The sequence below is a fragment of the Patagioenas fasciata genome, chromosome 10 (genome assembly GCF_037038585.1).
Source record: "Patagioenas fasciata isolate bPatFas1 chromosome 10, bPatFas1.hap1, whole genome shotgun sequence".
Classification (NCBI taxonomy): Eukaryota; Metazoa; Chordata; class Aves; order Columbiformes; family Columbidae; genus Patagioenas; species Patagioenas fasciata.
The window spans coordinates 22328960-22352560 of NC_092529.1; the positions used below are offsets into that span (position 1 = coordinate 22328960).

General features: G+C 42.9%; 1 protein-coding gene across 4 annotated transcripts in view; it reads right to left on the reverse strand.

The window, feature by feature from the left end:
* The window catches only part of ATG7 (autophagy related 7), a 113241-nt gene that overhangs the window by 64352 nt on the left and 25288 nt on the right, over positions 1-23601 (reverse strand). For all 4 annotated transcript variants that reach the window (XM_071813324.1, XM_065845443.2, XM_071813323.1 and 1 more), the window contains 5 exons: positions 23235-23438; positions 22868-22983; positions 22059-22134; positions 20093-20173; positions 4649-4771 (listed from right to left, as the gene is read on the reverse strand). In XM_071813324.1, coding sequence (XP_071669425.1) covers positions 4649-4771; positions 20093-20173; positions 22059-22134; positions 22868-22983; positions 23235-23438 — 600 coding nt within the window. The remainder of the gene's footprint in view (positions 1-4648; positions 4772-20092; positions 20174-22058; positions 22135-22867; positions 22984-23234; positions 23439-23601) is intronic.

A 23601-nucleotide genomic window follows, 5' to 3' on the forward strand; every position in this document is an offset into this window, starting at 1 on the left:
ATTATTTCCTCCCGTCCGAGAAGGTCAAAGTATTTTACTAGCATGATTGTTGATTTTTTTTTTAATTGATCCTACCCTTCTGTGGGATCAGTGCTCTAATCTCCATTCTTTGGGATACAGTGATTCCTGTTTGGGATTTTGCAAATACCAAATAGGGCTTATTCACTGACCACAAGAACTTGTCACAGAAACTGCAGATCCTATGGATCGCATTATAAGAGACAAAAAGCCTTACGTACAAAATTACTAAAGTAAAATAATATAAACATCGTGACCTGCTGGCACCAGTATCTGACCTTTATAATCACGTTCAGCAATATGAACTCTGGTTTGGATTTGACTTCTTCCAAAATTCTTTATGATTCTCTTAGATCGCAAGAATTCTACCACTCCTCATAGTTTAATCAGTCAGAAACCAAAATCTTTGTTTCTTTTCTGTATTTTGTGATTTCTTTCATCCTGATGACAGCAGAAAGTTTAGCAAAGCTTCCTAAAGCATCCAAGCAATTTAGGAATTGAAATCCAAAGGAAGAAAGTATATTTATACTTAGGTCTTATTAAGAACAGAGAGAATTTAAGCTTCTGTATTTCTGAAAATAGAGAAATTCAACTGCACATACTACAGTGAATTCATGCAAAATTTCACTTCACGGTTCTCACCGCTCCTCCTATGAGTACATTTCACCAGATGCTCCACTCCCAGGGGTGTGAAGAGCACTGACATACATCCAGTTGTTTTAGAAGAAAAAAGGCACCAATAAAATGAGTACCCCTAACAAAGTAACTTCTTAGAAAATCTTACAAAATGGGAAGGGTTCTTCCACAACCATGGAATAATCCTGACTGTGGGTTTTATCTGTGTGTCAGTTTTTACTTCCAGAAGTGTGCCGCAGCAGGAAAAACGAATCCTTAACACAGAGTAACCAAGTGCATATCAGGAAACCTCTCGTTTTACAATAAATACAAAGAGCTCTCCACAGCAGCAAACCCCAACATACCTTGCAGGGTTAAATCTGGCAAGGAAAGCAGCTGCTCTTAGAGCAACCGTCACCTGAACTGGAGTTCACGCCCCTCCTCGTTCTGTCTCCGAACCAGTGCCCTGACTTTCTGACGAATAATTCAAGAGACGCACAGGCTCTCTCTATTTTAAGCACAGCTATTAAACTGGACTGCACAGCAGACGAGTTAAAAGCTCAGGTTAGGAGTGAGGAGGCGAAGCACTGTGGGAGACAGGAGCGCCGTGCCTGCGTGGGCCGGGGCAGGGCCCCGGTGCAGTGCTCCAGGTGCTGAGGAGGGACCTTCCCCTTGGAGGCCGTGGCACCAGCGCCCGCTGGTGAAGCTCTACAGAAACATCCGGCCGGTCCGTAAAGCAACCCTGAAAGCTCCACAGAGCCTAAATCAAAGCCAGATGTTGGAAAAGCAGACGCCTGAAATTTACTGCCATTTCAAGACAGAATAGAAACACTTGTTAATTTTCTTATTCACTGAGTAGATTGTCCTGCTAAGGAAGCCATGTAGAACATTTATAATTTCCTGATGCATCTCCTGTTAAAGAAACAGGTGCTCTATTGACTAAAACCTTGCAATTAGCATGAAATCTGAGCCACAAACTGAATCTGTATGATGATTCCTACTCTGGTTACACAATTCAATATTATTATATTCTTATCAGTCATTTTAAAAAGATAAGGTAAAGCATGTCAGGATGGTAACGACGCTTATGTCAAGGGCACAGCACTAGAAAAGGAAATTAACCAATTCAAGTTAAAAAGATTGGTAGCAAGTGGAAAGTTTTCCATGTCTTACTGCAAATTATATTGCTGTAATCTGGGCAAACACGGCCTGTGCTAAGCCTGTAGACAGGTAAGCTTTCCATGGCAACATCTGACAAAACGTTCAATTAAAAACTTTTAATGAATCAAGACTTAAAGAGGGATCATTTTTTTTAAAAAAGAACAAGATTGAGAAGTTTACCTGTCAGATGCAAGTTTATTAGCCCAACAGCAGTGATTTTATATCTGGAATTACCACACACTTGTGACATCACTGCGACCAATTCGAGGTTGGATGACACGCAAGTCTCTTCTCCTTACCGCGCAGCAATGGCACTGCTCACACTTCACCGCACAGGAGGAACGCAAAATCCTCAGTTCCAGAAGCCATTTCTACGGTGTCCAAACCCAACCATCAGCTATAAAATTTCTTGGAAGAGTGTGAGTGCAGAAAGGCAAGTAACCTCCCAACAGAACAACCAAATGTTCTAATTACCAAGTCAGGCCATGCCCCTCTTACAGAGCTGCTCTCACTACTGTTGTTGCGGTTTTTGGAATGCCATCCACCAAGAATATCTTCAGTTAACCTCAAGAGCACTGATCTTAACCTATTTCATTCCTCTATTTTAGAGAACACATTCTGCCAACAGCAGCTCAAATTCGCCAGAAACCTGAAAAGCCACTTTGCAGCCCCCAAACACAGCAAGAGAAACCGCACCAACCGCATGGGATGAGAAAAACGAGCTCAAAATACAGAAAAGATTCAACAGAAAATACAGTAACAGCACTCTCTTGTGCACCTGAGAATGCTTAAAACTGCCCAAGACTATGTACTGAAGGAGTAGCGCAAGACAACAAAACCATCTTTATTTTTCAGAGTCAACACTGGCAAAATGTAACAGAAGAATAAGGTTTTTAATGTAAAGAAAGGAAGCGTGCCCCAGAATCTGCACACACCCTGCGTGTTGGACCGTACCATTCACCAATACAGACTTCATCAAGACGGTTAAAATAGTTCACCCTGATAAAACAGACACGTTTTTACAAAAATACAGCAATGCTACAGGGAAGCAACCAAGAGAAGTCGCAGGTTTTATGGCAGTTGGGCTAATTTGAACGCATTAGCTTTGCAACTATTTTGTACGCCAGTTTTTTCACCTACGGGCAACGATTTCACTGCATCAACCCCACTGTTCAACCCAAAGATTTTCAAAAGCACCTTAGTTCAATTTTTTATGAAAACCTTTGAACCTCAGTTAAGTTGCAATAAACTCACAGATTCTCCGTTTTGTAAAGAACATCTAAAACTTCAGAAACAAACACCTGTGCCCATTCTGAAGCTGTAAAAACATATTAATTAATATCTGCAAAATAACAGATTACTAACCAGGGCAACTGTAACTGTTTTTAGTGGTGCCATTAGTAGTGCAGCCACTTCTTCACACGTACGGCGATCACCCTTCAGTCACTATGACCGCTCATGAGCGGCCCCTGTTAAAGGGGATTTGTTTGCCTTTGTTGGATCCCTCTCACATACATATTCAGTATTCTCTAGGTATCACCAGTGTGGTTTGAGAATGCATCAGGTATTTCACAGTTTAATACCCCCAGCATTTGCTTCAATTATTTCAAAAGGCTAAAAAATGAAACAGAGAGCTAAGTCATCATTATCCCCACAAACCTTATTAAGCAACCCCGCTGAGCTGTTTCCAGCTGAAAAAACAGCAACACCATTTACACAGGCTACAGTAACCGAATAATCACTTCTCAAAGCCAACTTTCGAAACATCCATGTGATGCAAGTGCACTAAAATTAAATTACAGATGTAGACCGGTACAGAGCTTTGCAGACAGAGCAAGGCTTACAAATCATTATAAAATACATTATTAGGATAGATACGGATTTCACATTTACTGAAACTCATTCAGCATTAAAATTATCACGTTTTAGATCGACCTAAAATGATAACTGATTTCTTTACCCCGCTTACCACAAGTCACTTGTTTTCTCTAAAAGCAACACCTGAAAGCGCAGCTGTGAGAGGCGGTGCCAGGACGGGCGCTGCGCTCAGGCGGTGCCGCGACGGGCGCTGCGCTCAGGCAGTGCCGCGACGGGAGCTGCGCTCAGGCGGTGCCGCGACGGGAGCTGCGCTCAGGCGGTGCCCTGATGGGCGCTGCGCTCAGGCGGTGCCGGGACGGGCGCTGCGCTCAGGCGGTGCCGCGACGGGCGCTGCACACAGGCGGTGCCCTGATGGGCGCTGCGCTCAGGCGGTGCCGCGACGGGCGCTGCGCTCAGGCGGTGCCGCGACGGGAGCTGCGCTCAGGCGGTGCCGCGACGGGAGCTGCGCTCAGGCGGTGCCAGGACGGGCGCTGCGCTCAGGCGGTGCCAGGACGGGCGCTGCGCTCAGGCGGTGCCGCGACGGCTGCCAGCAGGACTCGGTGCGCTGGCACGAAGAGCCGTGGACACACCCAGCGGACCACGGGCAGCAGCGGCCCAGGGGAGACGCACAGCTCCCCACGGCAACTGCCACCTCACAGGCTTCTGTCATTTTCCAAAATATTACAATGATACAATAATAAAAATAACAACGCTACGCATTTCTAACTGGCTGTCCATGTGCATCCCATCATCTATTCTTAAAAAAGAAAGATCTCTCACATCCAACAATATTTCTTATTCTCTAATGTTAAGACGACACATCTTACCTCACTGGATGGAATATGCACACGGCTTGTGTAAATCATCCCGTCAATCAAATACAACTGCCCGATTCTATCCGTGATTCATTTAACCCCACGGTTATACAGCGGAACAGAAAACCACGCACCCCTTACTGCCACCTTTAATCCTTAAAATCCAAAGTGTGTTTCCTTACCTCAGCAGCCTGTGTTTCCTGGTGTAATAAAGTCAGACCTGTCAAGTCTTCCAAGAAGGAATGTGAAGAATTGAAAACTTTGGCTAGGAAATTAAACCCTTCTCGTTCATACTGGTCGAGGACCTGTCAAATAAACAAACAGAAAAGGATGCTCATCATGGGACTCTTCATCATACTTTGCTCGTAAAATCACAGCACAATCTTTCTGAGCGCTCAGAAAATGGCTGTATATTGTAAGCACCTGGAAAGCACAGAGAGAAAAAAGGCAATAATTTCTCCAACTCAATTTGTGAAGTGGGAAAGGTGGAGGTAAGAAGGAAGAGAAGCAAGGTTTGAAGTTTCCTGGCTTCAACATTTTTTCAGGCTTAAAACAAGACAGACACTAAGGCAAGAACAAAAAATTTCATTTCGAAGTAATGAAAGGAGCATTTGAGTTACACTGGATGCAGTGAGAGCCCATTCTGATCCACCAGCGAAGGGAAGAACCACGCTGGGACAGGCTGAAGAGTTCTCCGTGGTTCCAAAACTATTGTATCTTAGAGCACTCCCCGTCTTTCTACTCCTATTTTTCCAGTTTATTTTTCGAGACAAGAACGTGAGGGTGGTTTTAGCCTATGTTTCTCTCAAGCCCCTGACCATGAAGAATTTTATTTCATCCAGCTCTAGCTTAAATAACTATTTGGTAGGCTGATTTCAATCAAGTATGATAGAGACTGAGGAAGTAAATGATAAACACAAAAGAATGTGATTCTAGAAGTTTTTCGAAAGCAGGTAGCAAGAAAATGGAAGGAGCTTATGACGGAGCAATCCCAGTGTCCATTGTTTTCCCGTTTTCCTTCTACCACTGAACACCTGCTCCGCTGTCCCAGGCTCAGTGACGACGCAGCCGAGCTTCAGGCTGTAAAGCAACTTCTCCTACAGCAATCCAGGCACCGCGAGCAGGGTGCACGCAGGGGCTTCAGAAACACACCCGATTTTAATACAAAGGCGTACACACGGTATCGACAGAGGTAGGGGAAGGATCATCAGTATCACCCCACAGAGAGAGGCCGCAAGAGTCCATGGATGGACAGAACACCTGCCAACACCTTCTACTGTGAAAGGTATTGTCGCCCTTCTCAGCATTTACACCCTCATCTCAATCACCATCTCCCTCAGATACATCAACATCAGTTCAAGAGTGAAGGACAGAAAAAGGAGCTAACGAGCAGGCAGTTTCACACGTGGCTGTTATTTTTCAGAACGACGACCATTGCCAAACCCGACATCGGTAAAAGCCTGCGCCTCTTCTAGTTGCCAATTCTGATGGCCCGCTCCTGCCTCTCGCCCACACGCGCTGCTCCTGCCTCTCTAAACCCCCTGCGTGTCTGAAGCGCCTGCACGAGTCCCTGCTCCCCAGGCGCGCTGGGAGGAGCGGCACGGCGCTGCTGCCGTATCGCGCCTTCCAGAAACGCGTCCTCTGCAGACAGCGCGCGACGAGCCGCACCCGGAAAAAAGCTGAACTAAGAGAACTCCGTACAGCTCACGTGCTCCTTAAACACACCTGCTCTCGCTGCACACACGGGTCCCCCAGAACCCGCGGAATTCACTTCCTCTGGGAAAGAAGAAAAGCGCACCCTGAAAGGGCTGCAGCTTGTTCTGTTGTGAGACAGGTGACAGCCCAGCGAGCGCCACTCCCAACCAACAGAGGAGCCGCGCCGCCCCAGGCCCAGGGCGCCATTCACCCTTCTGGGGACAACAGGAGGGGCGAAATATGGGGCTGGAAATGGTTTCACTACGGATTAACTCAACCAAAATCACAGCTTACTCCCAACAATCTTACTCTTCTGTAGTTTAACAGCTCCTAAAGGTCTCAGCCTTTGCATTGATGAATCTCAAAATTGTGGGAACTTGCGCAGCCCAACAGAATTCTTCAGCGAAACCACCAGGGTGAGCTCACACCGGCTCCTAGGGAATTCAAGCTCATTTAAAAATATACTCATATTTAGCTGCCAGAATGTAAGTTTACCAGTAAAAACAGACTGGGATCTGCACTTGATTCTTCATGCAAAATGTCCATTTAGCGGCAAAATAATCCGCTGTATACTTAGGTTTCAAAAAAAATCACAAACAGAAATCATGAAATACAACTACAGAGAGAAAGGAGACAGATGTAGGTGACTCTGACAAACGTTTTGCATCTTCTTGTCCACACTTTACAATTCTAAAATAAATAAACACCGCACTTCATGTTCTCTTATTAAACCCATACTAATCGTTCTTCATACTTTAACATGTTTTTTGTGTCTCTGTGCAATGATCCATAAGCAGTCAGAAATTTAAAAAGAAAAAAGGAGATCAAAAATTGCTGGGGAAGATTTTTTTGGGTTTTTCTTCTTGTTTTTTATTCTGGAGATAAACACGCTAAGAGAAACTCATCTGACGGTTCACAATGCAATGCAGAGAACTGGAAAACCTCAGCATTCCATTTGAGATGTGTCCTCCTAATAATATTATCATCCATTATATATAGTTTGAAATGACAGCGTGGATATGAACACACGTGACTATTCTGTGTTTCAAAATCCTAATAAAACGACCAGATGTGCAGGAGTCTTTTGCATTTGGTTTTGTGAAACACTGTCTACAGATAGCAGTTTAGAAACTTGGATTAAACTCACAGCCCTGCTTACGTTTAGTCCTCAAAGCTATCAGTACTACCAAACATTTTGCTGTTGCTTTAATTGGTTGGAACCACGATACAGAGCTTATGAGACATTTAGCGATGTAGGTTCGAGTATAGTTTGTAGTACGTTGAAACAATATTCAGCCTATACACAGTGAAACTACATCCCTTACTGTACAATATTATACCATACCGAAGAAATGCAGGAACAACAACAATAAAATGGTTTGGTCTCTTCCCACAGGTAAAAATTGCTTAAAAGACGTATATCACATATGCAAATATGATGAACAAGGAACCACGTGCAACCTTGCTATATACAAGAGGTTGATCAAACAGCCTTCAAATCTGGCTGATTTTGCCACTCGGCCAAGCCGCCAAGCCCCAGGTGAGGACAGGCGGGTGGGTCCGTGACCCCGCGCCCATGCCCCCGCGGCCCTGCCCGAGCAGCCCCGGTGCGGCTGCCCGGGGGTTGCCTGAAGCACCTGGAAGAATTTTCATTAAACCCAAGCGCTCTTTTGATTTTGAATAGTACAGAAGAGACTAGGAAGTCTCCCTCTCATCTTTCAAAACACTGATATGAATAAAAAAATAACGCGAATAAAATAAGGTGACAGAACCACGAGTTGAAGGTATAGTATTTTTTGATCTAGGGAATCGGAGCCTGTTTTTTTCATTTTGTTTTCTTTTGCTTACTTGTTTGTTGTTGGGTTTGTGTGTGGTTAAGCTGGGCAGAAATGCTATACATTAATACGACCAAATCTGCTCTTATTATGGAAAGATTTAAAAACTGATTTTTCCCCTGTGTAAACTCCATCACGTCACGCGTCTGGACTTTGCATCGTGCTAAGATGGCACATCTGGGTTAGGGTAACAAATCTGACTGCAGACACGGTATCTTCAAAACCTAAAGTTCAACAATACAGAATATTTTTCTTGTATTAGCGCCCACAGAAGCCTGAAAACCTTGATCCGAACGTGCACTTGCTGGAACAGCCTGCTGAACAGAAGCAGCTGTTAAGCAGTTTTGAACCAGAAACTCCAGCCCCACTGGTCCCTCCCAGCCCACCCGCTGCTGCGGAACCGCTGGGGGGGCAGCGCCCACACAGCCCGCCCCCCACAGAGCCCCCTGCCCACCGCAGGGCACGCAGACCTCACCGCAAATACCGCAAGAGGGAGAAACACCGTTAACTCGAGCACATCTCACATTTATTACACAAATTCAGTAAAAGCCGTCCTCTGATAAATGTAATATGGCATATATTTGTTCAAAAAGAAAAAAGACTGAAGCAAAATAAAACTCATCTCGGTACCAGTGTGAGCATTCGGAGCAACAGCTTCACAGGAGGAAAATGCTGGATAGATGCTATAACTTTGCTCCTGTTGATCTCAAATCAGTCACTACGTGGCTGCAGATGTAAAAAATCCCTCGGAAGCTTTTTGCGGGAACGAGCGGATAATGACGCGTCTATCCGGTGACGTGTCACTACATAGCAACTCATTTTCTCAAGCAGAAAAGGCTGGAAAGCAGCAACCAAAAGAACCAGAAAGATGCAATTCTGCCCAGCAGGGCAAGCTGGAGCAATAGAGATTTCTTAAGGATCTCTTCTCTTTCTCTCACTCGCAGGTCACTTTCCAGACCTTGGGAGGAGAATCAGAAATCCGGGTGCCTTCTGTATCTCATCGCTGTTATAAACGTGTTAAATTTCTAGAACCACGCTCTTTACTGACACCTGTAAATCTCCCCTCAGGCTGAGGCTCTAAGTTCGGTTCTAGTCTCCATTTTACAGAGCCAGAGCTGTAACTAATTTTTCACATGATGGCATTTTAATAGAACAAATGAAGCCATGGCTGCACATTATCACAACAGGGAGAAATTAATGTATTGCTTAAGCCTTTTGTGTAAATGATACATAGTAATCCATTTTATTAGCAATCTTCTTATTCTTGTCTGTTTACTGAAAGAAATTAATCTCATGGTAGGAGGAAAAAAAAGAGAGGCTTAGAGTAAAAGAACTTGTTTTGAAAGAGAAACAGATGTGCAGCCTTGGTGTTATATTCCTAATAGCATGGTCCACAAAGAAGTCTCATTTGCTGGGTAGAAAGATGGACAAAAAGAGAATCTGGCTCCAGATTGCGTTATAGCATAGAATATCTGGTTAAGTAAAAATACAAAAATAAAAAACCTCCCAATTCCAAGAATCTGGCTACTGATGTAAAATTGTCTCACAGTTTATGCTTCATTTCCTTTTCATAATTTTAAAAACTTTGACCAGTATCTACATTTGTTCTGGCTGTTTTGTTCTCTACGTGGTTGGCGCCTGCAGAGCCCGACACGGTGCTGCTGGCCTTGCAGAAGCCGCTCGGTGAGACAGAAGCGCTGCCGCTGTGCCGCTCCCCCCGCGGTCCCGCGGACAGGCTGCCCCAAAGCAACCAGGCTGCCGCTTTCCCCTCCGCCTGCCTTGGAACGCTCCCCCCCCTCCGCAAGGACGGCTCCCCCCACCGCCCCCAAAGGGCACAGATCGGAGTCAGAAAAATCACAGCATTCAATGTTCTGCTGAGCAATTTTACAGGCCTAGATGTATTTTTGCACACTGGTAACTACCCAGTGATCACAGGCAACGCAGAAAGACTGGTCAACTGCTGCGAGTGTTGCCGTGCAGAAAAGAGACATTTTGGTTTCAACAGCTGCTCGGAAAATAAGGAAGATGTAAAATCTTCCTAGTTAAACCCTTTGAAGCTCAGTGTATCTGCTCTTAAAACAGGGAGTTTAGCGAAAGACGACAATGCTGTGAAGGATCCCTCTAAGTGAGGAATGAGGCCCGTGAGCCATTGGAATCTGGGCCTGGGCAGCTGCACAGGCAGCACCGAACCCTCCACGTCTTACCCTTACAAAAATCTTCAGCTCCTAGCCCTTGCCTTTTCATGAAGTTTTCCATTTTTATTGCCATTTGGTCCTAAAGAGCCTAATAAAGTGATCCTGTAATACATCTCTGAAAAAGAATGCATCAAAATGGAACTCTTTTGCAGATTGTGTAAAGATTTTTCAGAGGCTCAGTTCATGATACCGGAACAGAAGAGACCGATGGCTTACGTAAGCATGAAGATGACTCTTAACACATCTCCTCTTCTGATAACACTCCAAGTATTACCTTAGTGTGTGTAGGAAGGGTCACACACACCTGTGCGTTCACACACAATTAAGTTTTAAGAACACGATCATAAAGCAAAGCTCTGAAGAAGGCCATTCTGAAAATATTTGAAGGTTATAAACCACTAGGCAAGAATGGCATCATTTTTGGCTCATGTCCAAATAATTAAAACACCCTCTGCATATACAGTTTTCTCCTTACCTTCCCATAACTATAATTAGAAATGAAAGCAAAGCAGTATAAAACCTTCACTAATCCAAGCACAATATGCTGAAAATTCATTTAAGAAAGAGATCGCTCTTTTAATTTACAGGAGGAATGTAGTAACACAAATGTGTCTTATCTGTCGCTATTACCTACATCGATTTTGAAATGCAATGGACAGAAAACGGAGTATGGACTTACTGACACATAGGCCCTGACAGGTCTCAACAAGATTTTCTGAGCTTAGGACTTCTCAGTTTCTTCTTTTGAATACTGAAAAGCAGAAAAATTAGAGTTCCTAGAAATTTAAGAGATGTCAGTTCAAGCATGGTCTTGTCGACATTGAGTTCTCAGGAGCTGCGCGTATTCTGAGCTTGCTGGAAATAACCTTGATAAGTTTTATATGCAAGTGGCTGTTTTTCCTGATATAAATTGACAGACTAACAATATAGACAAAACAATGAGATTTTTATTTTAGCTACTTCTTCCTAAAATATTTCTCACAAATTATTCGAAACATAACGGTATCTTCAGATTCTCTACTTCACAGCATACAAGTGAAAGCATTAGTGAATAGAGCGAAAAGAAAGCTAAAGGAGGAGGGAGAGCAGGAGGAAATAAACATCTCCATTCTAGAGGCTAAGAACAGAGGAACAAAAGAGTTTTCAAGCAGACAATATCATTAGATCATCTGTCTTGACCTCTTGTAAAACATGGGCAGATCCTTCAGTCCCCTAATAGGCATCTCTTGCTCTCTCCACATTTTATGCTGACGGATATTTACAACTTTACTTTATCCCCGCTCTGCTTGCTGTCCAAACCTTGTGCCGATTAGGTCATCAGCAGCTACAGCATCGTTGGCTCCAGCTGACAGTGGCAATAGCCCCTCTGTCGCACAGCGACTGCACAAAGTCCTTCTTCTTCGCCAGTAGAGCTCAGGGGAAGGACACTCTGTGCCCGGATAACCTGTCTGCTACCCGTACACAGGGCAAAGCATCTATAGCACTATTCTCGCTTTTGCCTTGGAGACACAGCCCAGAAACAGCCCCCATGCCCCTCAGGAAACCCCTCGTGCTGGGGGTGAAGCAAGGTCACTTCCCCAAATATCTAAGAAAGTGATTCTTCTCACAGAGAAGCAACCACCTGGCACTGAATGCTACTCCGGCTGCTGTACAGCTTGACTGCACGGGGCTGGAGCGGCGCCTCTTGGATGGGTTGGCTGAGGCGAGCAAAGAGCCAGTGCTGCTGCCCATGGAGCGACTGATGGCCCCGGCTCCCCCGCCCGGCACCAAGCACCCAGAGCCATCCCCGCCGCCAGCACAGCCTGCAGGCGCCCAGCTGTTCCTCAGTCCAAATCTCTAGCTTAAAATTCTGTATTTTATAGACCAGATCAGAGCAGAAGATTTGCCACAAGACCCATGCAAAACTGCACTTGAAAAGGAAAACCAGCATTTTCACCAAAACCACACATATTTACTGCATTTCATCAGTTTTGGTTACTTTGCCAGCTTTTAAAATTCAATTTCCTTCACTTTTTTCCAGTTTCAAAGAAAACAGAAACACTTCCGCAAAGACACAGGCAACCCCGTAAAAATGTGGAAAAACTGAATAAAGGTTAAACTTCAACTGTTCAAAAATGCCTGCGTGGGTATTCGCAAACAGAAGAACAGTTGCCCAATAAAGTGAGGCTGATGATTCGTTAAGTTTAACAAAAGGAAATAGGTATGGATGTAGACAGAGTCCCGTCAAAGAGTGCGCTGAGCAGAACGCAGGAAAACATACAAGAAAAAATGACACTAGTTAAAAATAGGAGGGTACTAAAAAATGACCTGGGAAGAGATGTGGTACACATCCCTTTAATCTCATGAGATTAAAAATATAACTGCAATACAAGCAATAACCCTGCACACCTGAAAATGTTCATTCATGGGATTTAGACTCAAATCTTTGGGTAACCCTGCCAGTTTTTCAAACTAGCTCAGTTTTTTGCATATACACTGTAATAATTGACAATTAATATTCTTTGCACGTAACTGATGCGAACAAGTACTTTGTCTCACTTACTGCACTAGACATGCCAACATATTGAATTACCTTTTTAATAGTCACTAATATGGAAAATCATTATGTTACAGCCAGGAATATGCAGCTTTTTGTTTGTTTGTTTTCTTAAAGTGATTCCTCGGTTTACAAATAAAAAACGTAGGCAGACACAAAGTATACCATGTCTATATTTTCTTTGCTGAATATGCACTGAATCCTTAGAATAACTAAAAAAAAGTAAGGGAACAGAAGGCATTAGGCTGCAAGTATGCAAAAACCTCATGGAAGTAAAAAGAACAATTACAAATCGCTCATATCCAGCAAAATAAGCAACCGACCTTTTGAGTTCCAGCCAGAAACCTACAGAACCAGGCCTGAACGGTTTCCACGCTCCGCCATGGCGGGATGAACACCATCGCAACAGCACCGCACCGCACGCTCCTCCGTTTTACCCACCCCAGTGTTCTCAAACCTGGATTTCGCAATTCGCAGGTGAGAGCCGGTCAGCAAGCAGACATTTTATATCAAACCAGCTTAGCTCAGTTCTGGTTTACGGCCACCACAGGAATTCCGTACCAGCTTCCCAGAGCTGACAAGGCAGCGCTAAGTTATCAGAATAAATAATTAAAAGCAGTATTCTAGACACAGTTAGATATTGAAAATGGCAATATCAGAAAACTGTGGTGGACCCTCTCTCTTTCCTGCTGACTGATAGTCCTTTAACTTTGTACTAATTGGAGTTCAAATGTAATTGAATTGGAAGAAGAAAAAATATTGAAAAAAGCCAAACAACTCCAGGACCCATGAAATTTAATTTAAATCCAACAGAAATCCAACCTGTCAGAAATATGAATTAATGGCTTTTTTAAATGGCAGGTTTCTTCTTCCCCTTAAAAACAGTATTTTAAAGCTGGTGAAACTTAAAATTCGGAAATTTAATTTTATTCACGGTGTAGAAACTATTGTATGAGTTATGTATTTTCACCTAAACACTTCAAACAATTCTGGTTTTTCTTTTAGTTCAGATAGAGATTTCTATTTAAGACAGACCTCATAAACTGTTCTCTCTCCCACTTACTACTGTTCAGAAGAATATCTTGCACCCATTTAAGATCACTGAACAATTACTGGAACACAGTTTTTCTTCTTTAATGCTATTTACCTTGGAGACAAGTAAACCAGCGCACACCACGGATCAGTCTGTACCACCAGCTGCTTCTCGGACCGAACTCGGGCGTTTTCCGCACCGGAGCTTTGCTGGCGCTGCCCCGGCGGCTCAGGGCAGCTCAGGGCAGCGTGGCACTGACTCGGACGCCAGGAAACACGTCACAAATTCACCAAATAAAAGAAGTACGAAACAACAAAATCATTTGTTTTCTTCCCTGAAGGGCAAAAGTGTGTTACTTATTACTAGAAACGGATTCCGAATCTAGTAGCTTTAGTATTCTGAAACCAAAAGTAATAACAACAGAATTGCCGATTTTCTGGAGCAAAGGGAAGATGGAATAAAGCTTCAGACAGCTGTATGTTCTCTGCTCTTTTTTCCTCCTTCCTCTTTCTCTCACCCTGTCAAGAAAACTCCTTGATCATTCAGTAAGCAGAGTTCAAAACTTCCATTGCAAAGAACATGATACTGAAGAACGGCTCCTGAAAACACTTTGTTGTCAGCCTTAGTTATCCACTCCCTGGTGCCACGGAGACAAGACCCCAGGGCATATGCCAAGTTGGATTCAAACTCACTAAGCTAATAAAGAAGTCATCTTACACGATGAAGACAAGTGGATTGGCTAAAATAAAGACAATTGTCTTAGCATAGGGGGCTAGGTAATAAAAACTGGTTTTGCTCAGCAAACCATGAAAGACGCAAACCTCCAGATCTCAACATTTCAATACAGTGGCGAAGACCCACACTGCAAGCAACCCTTCTGAGCCGCACACGGAGCTGCCGGCTTCTGCGAGGCGCAGATTTACCAGTCCTGGAGTCAGAAGTTCTGAAAGTGCATCTTCTCCTCAGAGCCCCGAATGCAAAATAAATCCTCACCCATGCGAAAATATCTGGGTGGGTGTTTTAGTCTCACAAGACACAAAGTGATCATTAACTTTATAAACAGTGTCAATTCTTCATGTAGATAAATACATAAACAACATAAGCTAAAATGGAATAACATGTTACTGATGTGTTGTGGAGAAGCAGATTAGTTTTTTCTCCTTGAGAAAAACAGTAAGTAATTGCAGCAAGAAATCAGTCCCTGCTGTAACTCCAACTAAAGTACAACAGGGAATACGAGAGATCAGTCAAAAGGAAAACTAAACCCTCCCTCCTGCGGGCTGATTTCCAGCACCACGATGTCTGGGAAGGGAGCAGAGGAGCCGTGGCCACTGCCCATCCCGCCCGCCTCCCCTTTCCAGCCCTCCTGCTTCGATCTGACTGGGTTCTTAAACAACGTTGCTTCTCTTGACTACGACAAGATCCAGCATCAAAGTTTGTTTCTTTCTTTAAATCCTCCCTTCTGTTGACTTTGGGAAGGTGTTTGGTGTCAAGAACTCATGTTATCTATAAAACATCAATAAACCTGCATCCCACTGCTCCAAATGGTGGAAAACATTCCTCATTTCTAACTCTTCCAGTCTGGTCACAGCAGTGCTAACTCACGGGAACGTCAACCTGCTTGCTGAATTTTGGTAATTCTCTGAGAACGAAGAGCAGCACGCTGCGTCCCCCCCGCGCGCCTCCCGCGGAGCGGCCGTGCCCAGGGCGGCTGGTTCGGGCTGCTGCCCGTGGGACGCGCTGGGACGCTTCAGCCGTCACCACAGACTGCGCAAGGAGGAGCGGGAACTACACCCATCGCATTTACATCGTGTACTTCATTTCGGATGTAGGACACAGATAATGAGCTCTCTCTCGCCTTATCAGATTGTAGCGGTGTTGGTTTTTTTATGTTTCATTTTCCAATTATCATCTACCTGTTCACACAGACACCCCCACCTCCCGCAGTGCACAGAACTCAACACACTGCTGATTCCACACTCTTTCCTCTGTTCGCAAAATAGAATAATACTTAAACTTCATGTTAGTTTTAAGATTTCTGGGGTTCCTGATCACGTTCACCCTTCCTCTAAGGGAAAAAAATGCCATGGTAACGGTCACATCTCCGTGGTCAGCACTCCTCAGCGCATGATGTGACCTTAGCGCACACCAGTTTCCTTCTGATAGCATCACTTTACATGGGATATTTACATCTATTTTGTTTACTTTGTAATAGAAAGTCAATATTTTTGAAATAGTAAGACCAGGTATTATTTTCAGGAATGCAGGTCTTTTACGTGAGCAGCAGTAAAACCACTCTCACTGAGACTGATTTTGAAAACATACGATTTCAATCCTCTCACTAAATTTAAAATTGATATCTAGAGAGGTAAAGACTGCCTGAGATTACAAAAGTTACAAGCAAGATAACCCTGCCTCCCGCTCCCGCCACTTAAAACGACGTTTTTCAGAGGAAAACCAAAAGTGCTGAATTTCTGTAAGTCACGTATCATAAAGCAATCTTCTGTGCCACTGCAACAGAAAGAGAAGTATTACACTTAACTCAGTATGCTGAAAATATGCCTAGCTATATTAATGATGCATTCTTTAATCCTGAATGAAATCTATCCAATATTAATGCAGAGGCTGCACTGTATGTAGAAGTTTCAAATGCTAACGTGTAAATTCAGGAAATAAGGAAAGTTATAAATGGACTCAGTTACATAGACTTAATGTTACAGCACAGCTACAGAAATAACTCTTTTTAAACATTCTTTTACATTTTTGCAGCGCTCGTTCCTGAAGGACAAACATTCCTCCCCATTTCCCCCATCATTTCTGCAACTACATAAGAGTGAGCCATTTGAAGGACAGGAAAGGACCAAGGCTTTTTTACCCCCATGACTTACACGTCTCTATTTACCGTCAACACAACATTTAAGTTGAGAAATGTATATGTAACTTAAAGATTCAGCACAATTTCCCTGACAGATCTCACAACATGTTGTCACCGGGAGAAAGCACATAGGGAAGGTTTTCAGTGCAGGTAGAACAAATATGAAGGGTCTTGCTGGAATCAAAATTAAACCCATCTCAAGCGAAACAGATCAGTAAGGTACTGAATAGTGCACATTACTATCATCACTGATCGGAACAATTTAAAGTAAGAATGCCCACAGAGCAGTTAGCAGACGAGAACAATAAAAGCATTGTTATGTCTACACGATGATAGATTTCAAAGCCGAAACACTCATAACTAACTTACACAACACAGGCACGTAGTAAATGTCACAGCGAAAGCGCCTAATGTATTCCTGGGATGTTATAAAGAGAAAACATCTGCATGCACAGGGAAACATCTTGACTGAGAACAGAAACTGCAACACGGTGTCCAGAACACCATCCTGGCCCTGGCGCCCACCCCTTCCTGAAACGCGGGGGAACTGAAAAACATTTAAAAGTACATCAGTAAAATTCCTCAGTGGTTAAAAAGCTATGACTTCTGCAGCACGCTGCACAGGAAGTTGAGAAAGAACTTGAAAATGAGATGAGATAATTATGCTTTTTTTTTTTTTAATAACGAAGATAATTAAACGCCAGAACAATTTTAGTGGGGGAAGGAGAGCAGTATCCTTAAGTAAAATAGGGTACCACAAATCCAAGTTTTGGAGGAAATAAGACATGAAAGCTAGATATAAAAACAGAGGGGACGTGGAATACCCAGGTCGGTTAGCAGCAAAAATCTTTTCTGAGTTTAAGCTCTGAACCTACAAGGTCTCCTGGTTCATTCCATGATGCACAAGGAAGAGGGAGGAACAGTGACAGTAAAATTTTCATTACCGTCATTAAAATATAAACACTATCAGTTTTGCATTAAGAACAATAAGTATTTTAACATTTGTGTTTCAAGGCTACAGCCAGTTGCTTGCAAGGATCAGGTAGTACAGGATCAGGATCACTCTACTTATCCACAGGTTTGTAATGCTTCTCACCATAATATTATGAGAAAACATCCTCATTTTGCTCCCAACAGGGTAAACAGGCAGCTCAATCGGCACAGCAAGTAATAAGCTTAACATTCTCGTTCTGTAAGTGAAGCAGTTATTACAAAGAGCGATCTGTACTGAAGAACTTTGGACTCTCCCCGCTCCTACCAGCACGAGTTTGGCCTGGGAGGAGAGGAGCATCACAAGAGCCCACCCTGCTCCTCAGGCCACGCGCCTGCTCCGCAACAGGGTTCTCCCCAGCCCAGCACGCGCTTGTGCAGACCCAGAGTAAGACAGAGGGGGAATCATACGAGGAAGATTTGGCCCGGAATAAAACCAGATCGGTTTCGTGCTGCGACCATCCCAAAATTCCTGAACCGCTGCCTGCGGGAAGTTTACGATGCGCGTGGCCTGTGGAGGACCACTCTGGGTAAGGAGTAACCGGCTGCTGCTTGGACGTCCGGGCTCTTCAGCTTCAAAACCAGAGGAACGAAGCCACGACGATGAGTCGCAATGGAATCCAATCTCCAAACACGCAGATCGTTAGCAGCCTATCCTAAGTCATCCAGCTGTACTGGATTTTTTTCTTTAATTCCTAATCCATCAGTTTTATGTTTCAAGAGTCAGGCAGTGACAAGAGCTCAAAAAAGAGAACGCTGGTGTAAGAAAAGGAATAAGGTACCAGCAAATTCAGTTACATCAGAAAAGCCATTTCTCTCCTATGGTAAAAGTTTGAATCTACGCTAAATCTGACATATCGGGATGAAATTATGCTAAACTGCTGCACTAAAAAAAGACAAATTGAAAATTGGATTTGTCCTTTCAAAGTATTAGCATCAGATTTCCAGATAATACAGGGTGACACGCTCTTACGCTAATAAACACAAAGTTAGCAAAGTAAACAAATGCTGTGTTTCTCCTGTAAGGAAATACGTGCGCCGACGAAGCAACCTTTTCAGCAGAGAAGTAATTTAATACCCAAACCACATGAAAAGTGATCTCTCTGGGAACAGCACAGCTGCTAAAATCCAAGGCAGTTTTTATTAAATCATCAAGTCTGTTTATGTAAAACAGGGCTCTCTTAAAATGACCTCCAAGAGGAAATTATTTACTAACAAAAAATTGATACCTGCATTTGGTTTATCTACAGCAATGTATGTTTTTGGTTCTTTTATATATCCACACATCCTGGATGGGAGATAAAAAGCAAAAAAAAGCTTATTCTAACAGTTAAAATTCTCAGGCTCCACCATCATAAAGTTTCAGCTACCGCTGAGATTTCAGCTATTCAAGACAGTAGATATATGTTTCTAAAAATAACAGCAATTTTAAGTTTAGTGTTTCCACTTTTGAGGAGAAAATGGACATTAATAGTCCTTCAAAAACTGTCAAATGTACCCAGACAGCCTAGAGAAATAAATGGAATATTGTAGAAAAAGAAATTGTGCAAGCCCTCAAAAAAACAATGACAGTGCCTCCAGAGGTTTTGATGGCTGTTTGGAAGAAGGATAAGTGTAGTGAAAAGAGCCAAGGGAACTTCCTGCAGCAAGTCTCAAGGAACATAAAAGTGAACTGAATTAATGGCACTCCCAAGTAGTCCAAATCGCGAGTCAGTCTCTGAATCTTCATATTGAGATATCCCAGCCAAATCCTCTTCGACTTGCGTTACATGGCCATAGAAAACTTGCCAGAGAAAGACCTTTCCAAGGCCGCAGCACGGCAAACGGCGCGGGGCTGCCGCGGGGGCCTCACCCGCACGCGGGCGCTCTGGCCACGCTCAGCTCAGCCCCAGCAGCAGCTGGAAGCCCACGAGGTGGCTCCGGACTGTCACCCAAATCAATCAGCCTCTTCAATACACAAATGCTATGGAAGTTGGTTTGTTTTTTTCTTAAGTGTTCCTTATGTGGGTTTTTTTGTATTGTAAAACAGAAATTTAGACAACTTCACGTATCTGTAGTGATACCAAGTTCAAGAAAGCTAGCAAGATATATTTATACATCAGAAACAATATAAAGAACTAAAGACAATAGCAATTTTATTCCTTCCTACAAAGCTAAAAGATATTGACAGTATTTATGTGATTAACTTTTCTGAAAAGTGCTGGCCCTAATCTCTGCCTGGCTTCTTCAGCTGACTACAACGTCTATATGGAGACAGCATGCCAATAGGTGACGCCAAAGAAATCCAGAAACCAGCTAAAAAATAAGGGGATGAGGGCAAAAGAACTTCAGCTGAAGTGAGAACACAGATTCCAAGCCCTAAGAAAGAGAAAATGCGAAGTACAAGGCAGTGCTCAGCACCCCAGGACTGACCTAGAGGGAGAGCACTCTGCACATGCAAACAAAGCACAGACAAACTCAGACTTACTTTGGTTGAACAGGCCGTGCACTTATCAAACGCCAGGCTGACCGGAAGAACATTATCAAATCTTGATAAAAATCCACGGATCTGGAAGATGAAAAGAATGACAATCCTATTTTATACTTACAAAAAACACTTCCAAAATTCCACATGAGCTGGACACATAAATTCAATAAAACTACAAAGATAAAAGAGCGTCTCCCAATAACACCTAGAATAGATCTATACTCAATACATGTTACTGGTTTTCTATATACAAGGGATGGCACAACTGTCTAAATGCAACACTATTTAAACACAGAGGCACAGCACCACCTGGAGTTTGACTTCTCTAATTGCGAAGTTTGATCAAAAAACAGTATAATCAGTTAAACACCTTTTTTCCCCCATCTCTATAACGTATAATCTGAAAAATAAACTCTCATACATCTCTAAACCGTGTTGTTAATACAATACCACTGATATGTACTATGAAAATTCCAGACCATTGTTTCTGATAACAGAGGTTGCACTGAAAACCCTTTGGAGCAGGGATCGACCATTTAGACCGCGAACGCTCGTAAACCTCGGGAGCCAGCAGCAGTATTGACACTAAGGTATTTTTGCAGAAACACCAAGCCACACATAATGTTAAAATACAAAAATACAGTCATCTTCAAACAAAACTCGCAGCCAGGAAAAGAAAACAAGAAAATCAAGTCCTCCTGATACCACGTTGTTTCGTGTTTCTGTTATCCTAGGAACACCAAGACACTTCCTGGAAATAAACTAAATTCATTTCTGACAGACTAAGACTACGAGCATGCAACATTTATCACCCACAAAGGAACACCTTCTTAATGGGTGTTACGGCTGCACTCAATGATCTTCGGGGTCTCTTCCAACCCAAATGATACTATGATTCTAATAAAGAGGACTGCTGCCTTAATTAATTACAATTCTTCTTTCACACAAGTGGGCTAATCAAAGAAAGAACACCACGAAAAAACCCCACCAAAAACCCACTAGAAAGTAACAGTTGCTTCTAGACCCTTGGGAAGAATATTGCACTTGCTGAGTGGATTAGATGGGTGGCTACCGGGAGAAACCTGTGGTTTGTAAAAGGATTAGATGTCACAACATCTGGAAAGAAATTGCCTATTTTCATTTTATACCTACTGAAATTATACCTGAGTTAGAACGTCCAAAGAGAAGACATTCATGATAGTCACTAAAAGTGAAAACAGCTATAGGGTTGACAGAAGTGATAATTCAGCGAAAAGTTTTGATTGAAATCCATATTTGCTACAGATGGTATCTCAAAGCATAGCCCAAACCAGAAAAATAATGCAACTAAAATCATACAGGGGTACAAAACAAGTATCCAAAGAGATTCACTCAGATAAGCAACATAGAAAAAGAGGCACAGAATACTTTTAGTCCCCAATTATAATATCACAGGGGGTGTGATTATGGGATACGATCAGCTGGAAGTTTTTGAAGGACAAAAGCCTATCTAGCAGGATGAAAAATGGTATCGTTAACACATTTGTGACTAGAGGCTGGGTTGAGCAGAAGAATAAAGACCACTGTATCACACCAGAAACAGACGTGCATTTTGGAGAACCATGGTAATTGTGAGTCGGCTGGATTTGAATTTTTTTTCAAACTCAGAAAGGATTTAAAAAGTGAACAAAAGCAACTTTGAGACGCTTATGTCAGCTCTGATGGGGATCGGAACTGTCAGTGTTGCCTTATTCACATGCTGTCTGCTCCAAAGAAATTCCTGCTAAGTAGGCAGCAGGAATTGTGTGTCCACAAGAGGACAGACACAATGCCAGGAACACAGCCCCTTGGGCCTGGGTGAGAGTCAGTCCTTCAGGGAATGGAATCAGCCTAGAGCACATTTTTGCTAAGGAGGCAAAGTCTGCGATGTGTGCCTTATACCAGTTCCCAGCTTCCAGACAAAAGCATTTACTCACAAGCTATTTACCTGATGAGGAACAAGACCAAGAGAAGTAGGTGGTTCATTCATTCTGTCGTCACTACTGCTGGCCACAGCGTAACCACTGCCAAAAGCCAAGAAGGAAAATTAGAACAAGACAACATACCGCACAGTTAAAATTTCCAGCAAGCTTCAAGACATTTTGTTACAGCTTCATGTTCAGAATCTGGAAATGAACCTATCTGGAAAATCTGTTAGACGGTAATTAAGATTCAGCATGGGAATACAAAACCCCTTTTTCAGAATCAGTCTCAGAGACCTGTAACATACTCATGTCCAATTCCTAACTCACATCCTCTTTCACAGATTTTAAAGACAGGAAACAAGCCTAAATTTCAATTACCGAATTTCAGAGTAATTTCTGTATCAGTCCCACTGAATCTTAATCGAGATTTTGCAGTATGTGGCTTATCCTGAAGTCCTCCATGTGACAAAAGCAGTTATGGTAGCTCCTCATTACACTCACTCTCCTGAGCAAAGGAATGCCATATCCACTAACAGGAATACTTCCTTCTTCTGAAATATTATCAGTACTTTTTTACTTTGTTTATTCTCAGAAAGAGAGAAAACTCCCAGTTCCCAAGATAAAAACTTTGAATTTGATTAATCGGTTCGTTCTTCAACATTGTTAAATTACAGTAATATAGGAGATAGGACCTATACTTTACATTAATTTACAGGCAACATTACACCTCACAAAATCATCCTAGTTGATGTGTACTTCATCCTCCTTCTCCTGGAAGATTATATTAAATAAACGTTCTTTCTCAGAGAGCAGCAGCCCAGAAATGACTCACCCTTCTGGATGCTGTAAAACAGACACCATTAACTCCACTGCAAGCGCTCCAGCTATCATGGCCAGTCCAGGTCGACTGACCGTGCACTGCTGATCCAGCGTGCGATCCCTGGTGGACTACAAAGACAGACAATTCTAAAGGAAAGGAAAAAGTAACTCAAAAGTAAGCAGCTGCCCTAGCATACAAAACATCTTTAGCTCTGCAAAATTAATTTATCTGATCTTCTGAATAAAAGATGAGCTATTTCTTAATCCTAAGTGTACTAACAAAATACAAATCCCTTTACGAAACACCATTTAAAGGAAATAAAAACTCAAGTCACAAGAAAAGAGACACATAATCACCCTTTGCATAAGGTTCTACTCACATCCCCTGGTGCCACAACATCATTGCAGAAGTAGCAACCCAGTTTATAGCCAGGGATATTTGAAAAGAGCGATGATCCCAAAAGATCAGAAGAACCAGAGGCACTGTTGAAACCTGAATCAATGGCTTCTTGCTGTTTTGGTTTCTTTAGTCCATGTCTCATAACAACAAATGTGTCAAATCCCAATGCAGCATTGATGACCAACTGTGAACAATAAAGAGAGAACAACAGATTTTAAGTGAGACAAAGGGGAAGGGGGAAAAAAAAGGCCTGAAGGCTTTATTTACTGTAAATGTCAAAAAAACCCCAGATGCTGTAAATGGACGATCAGCCTATTAAGTGCATATCTATTACCCAACAGATTTTC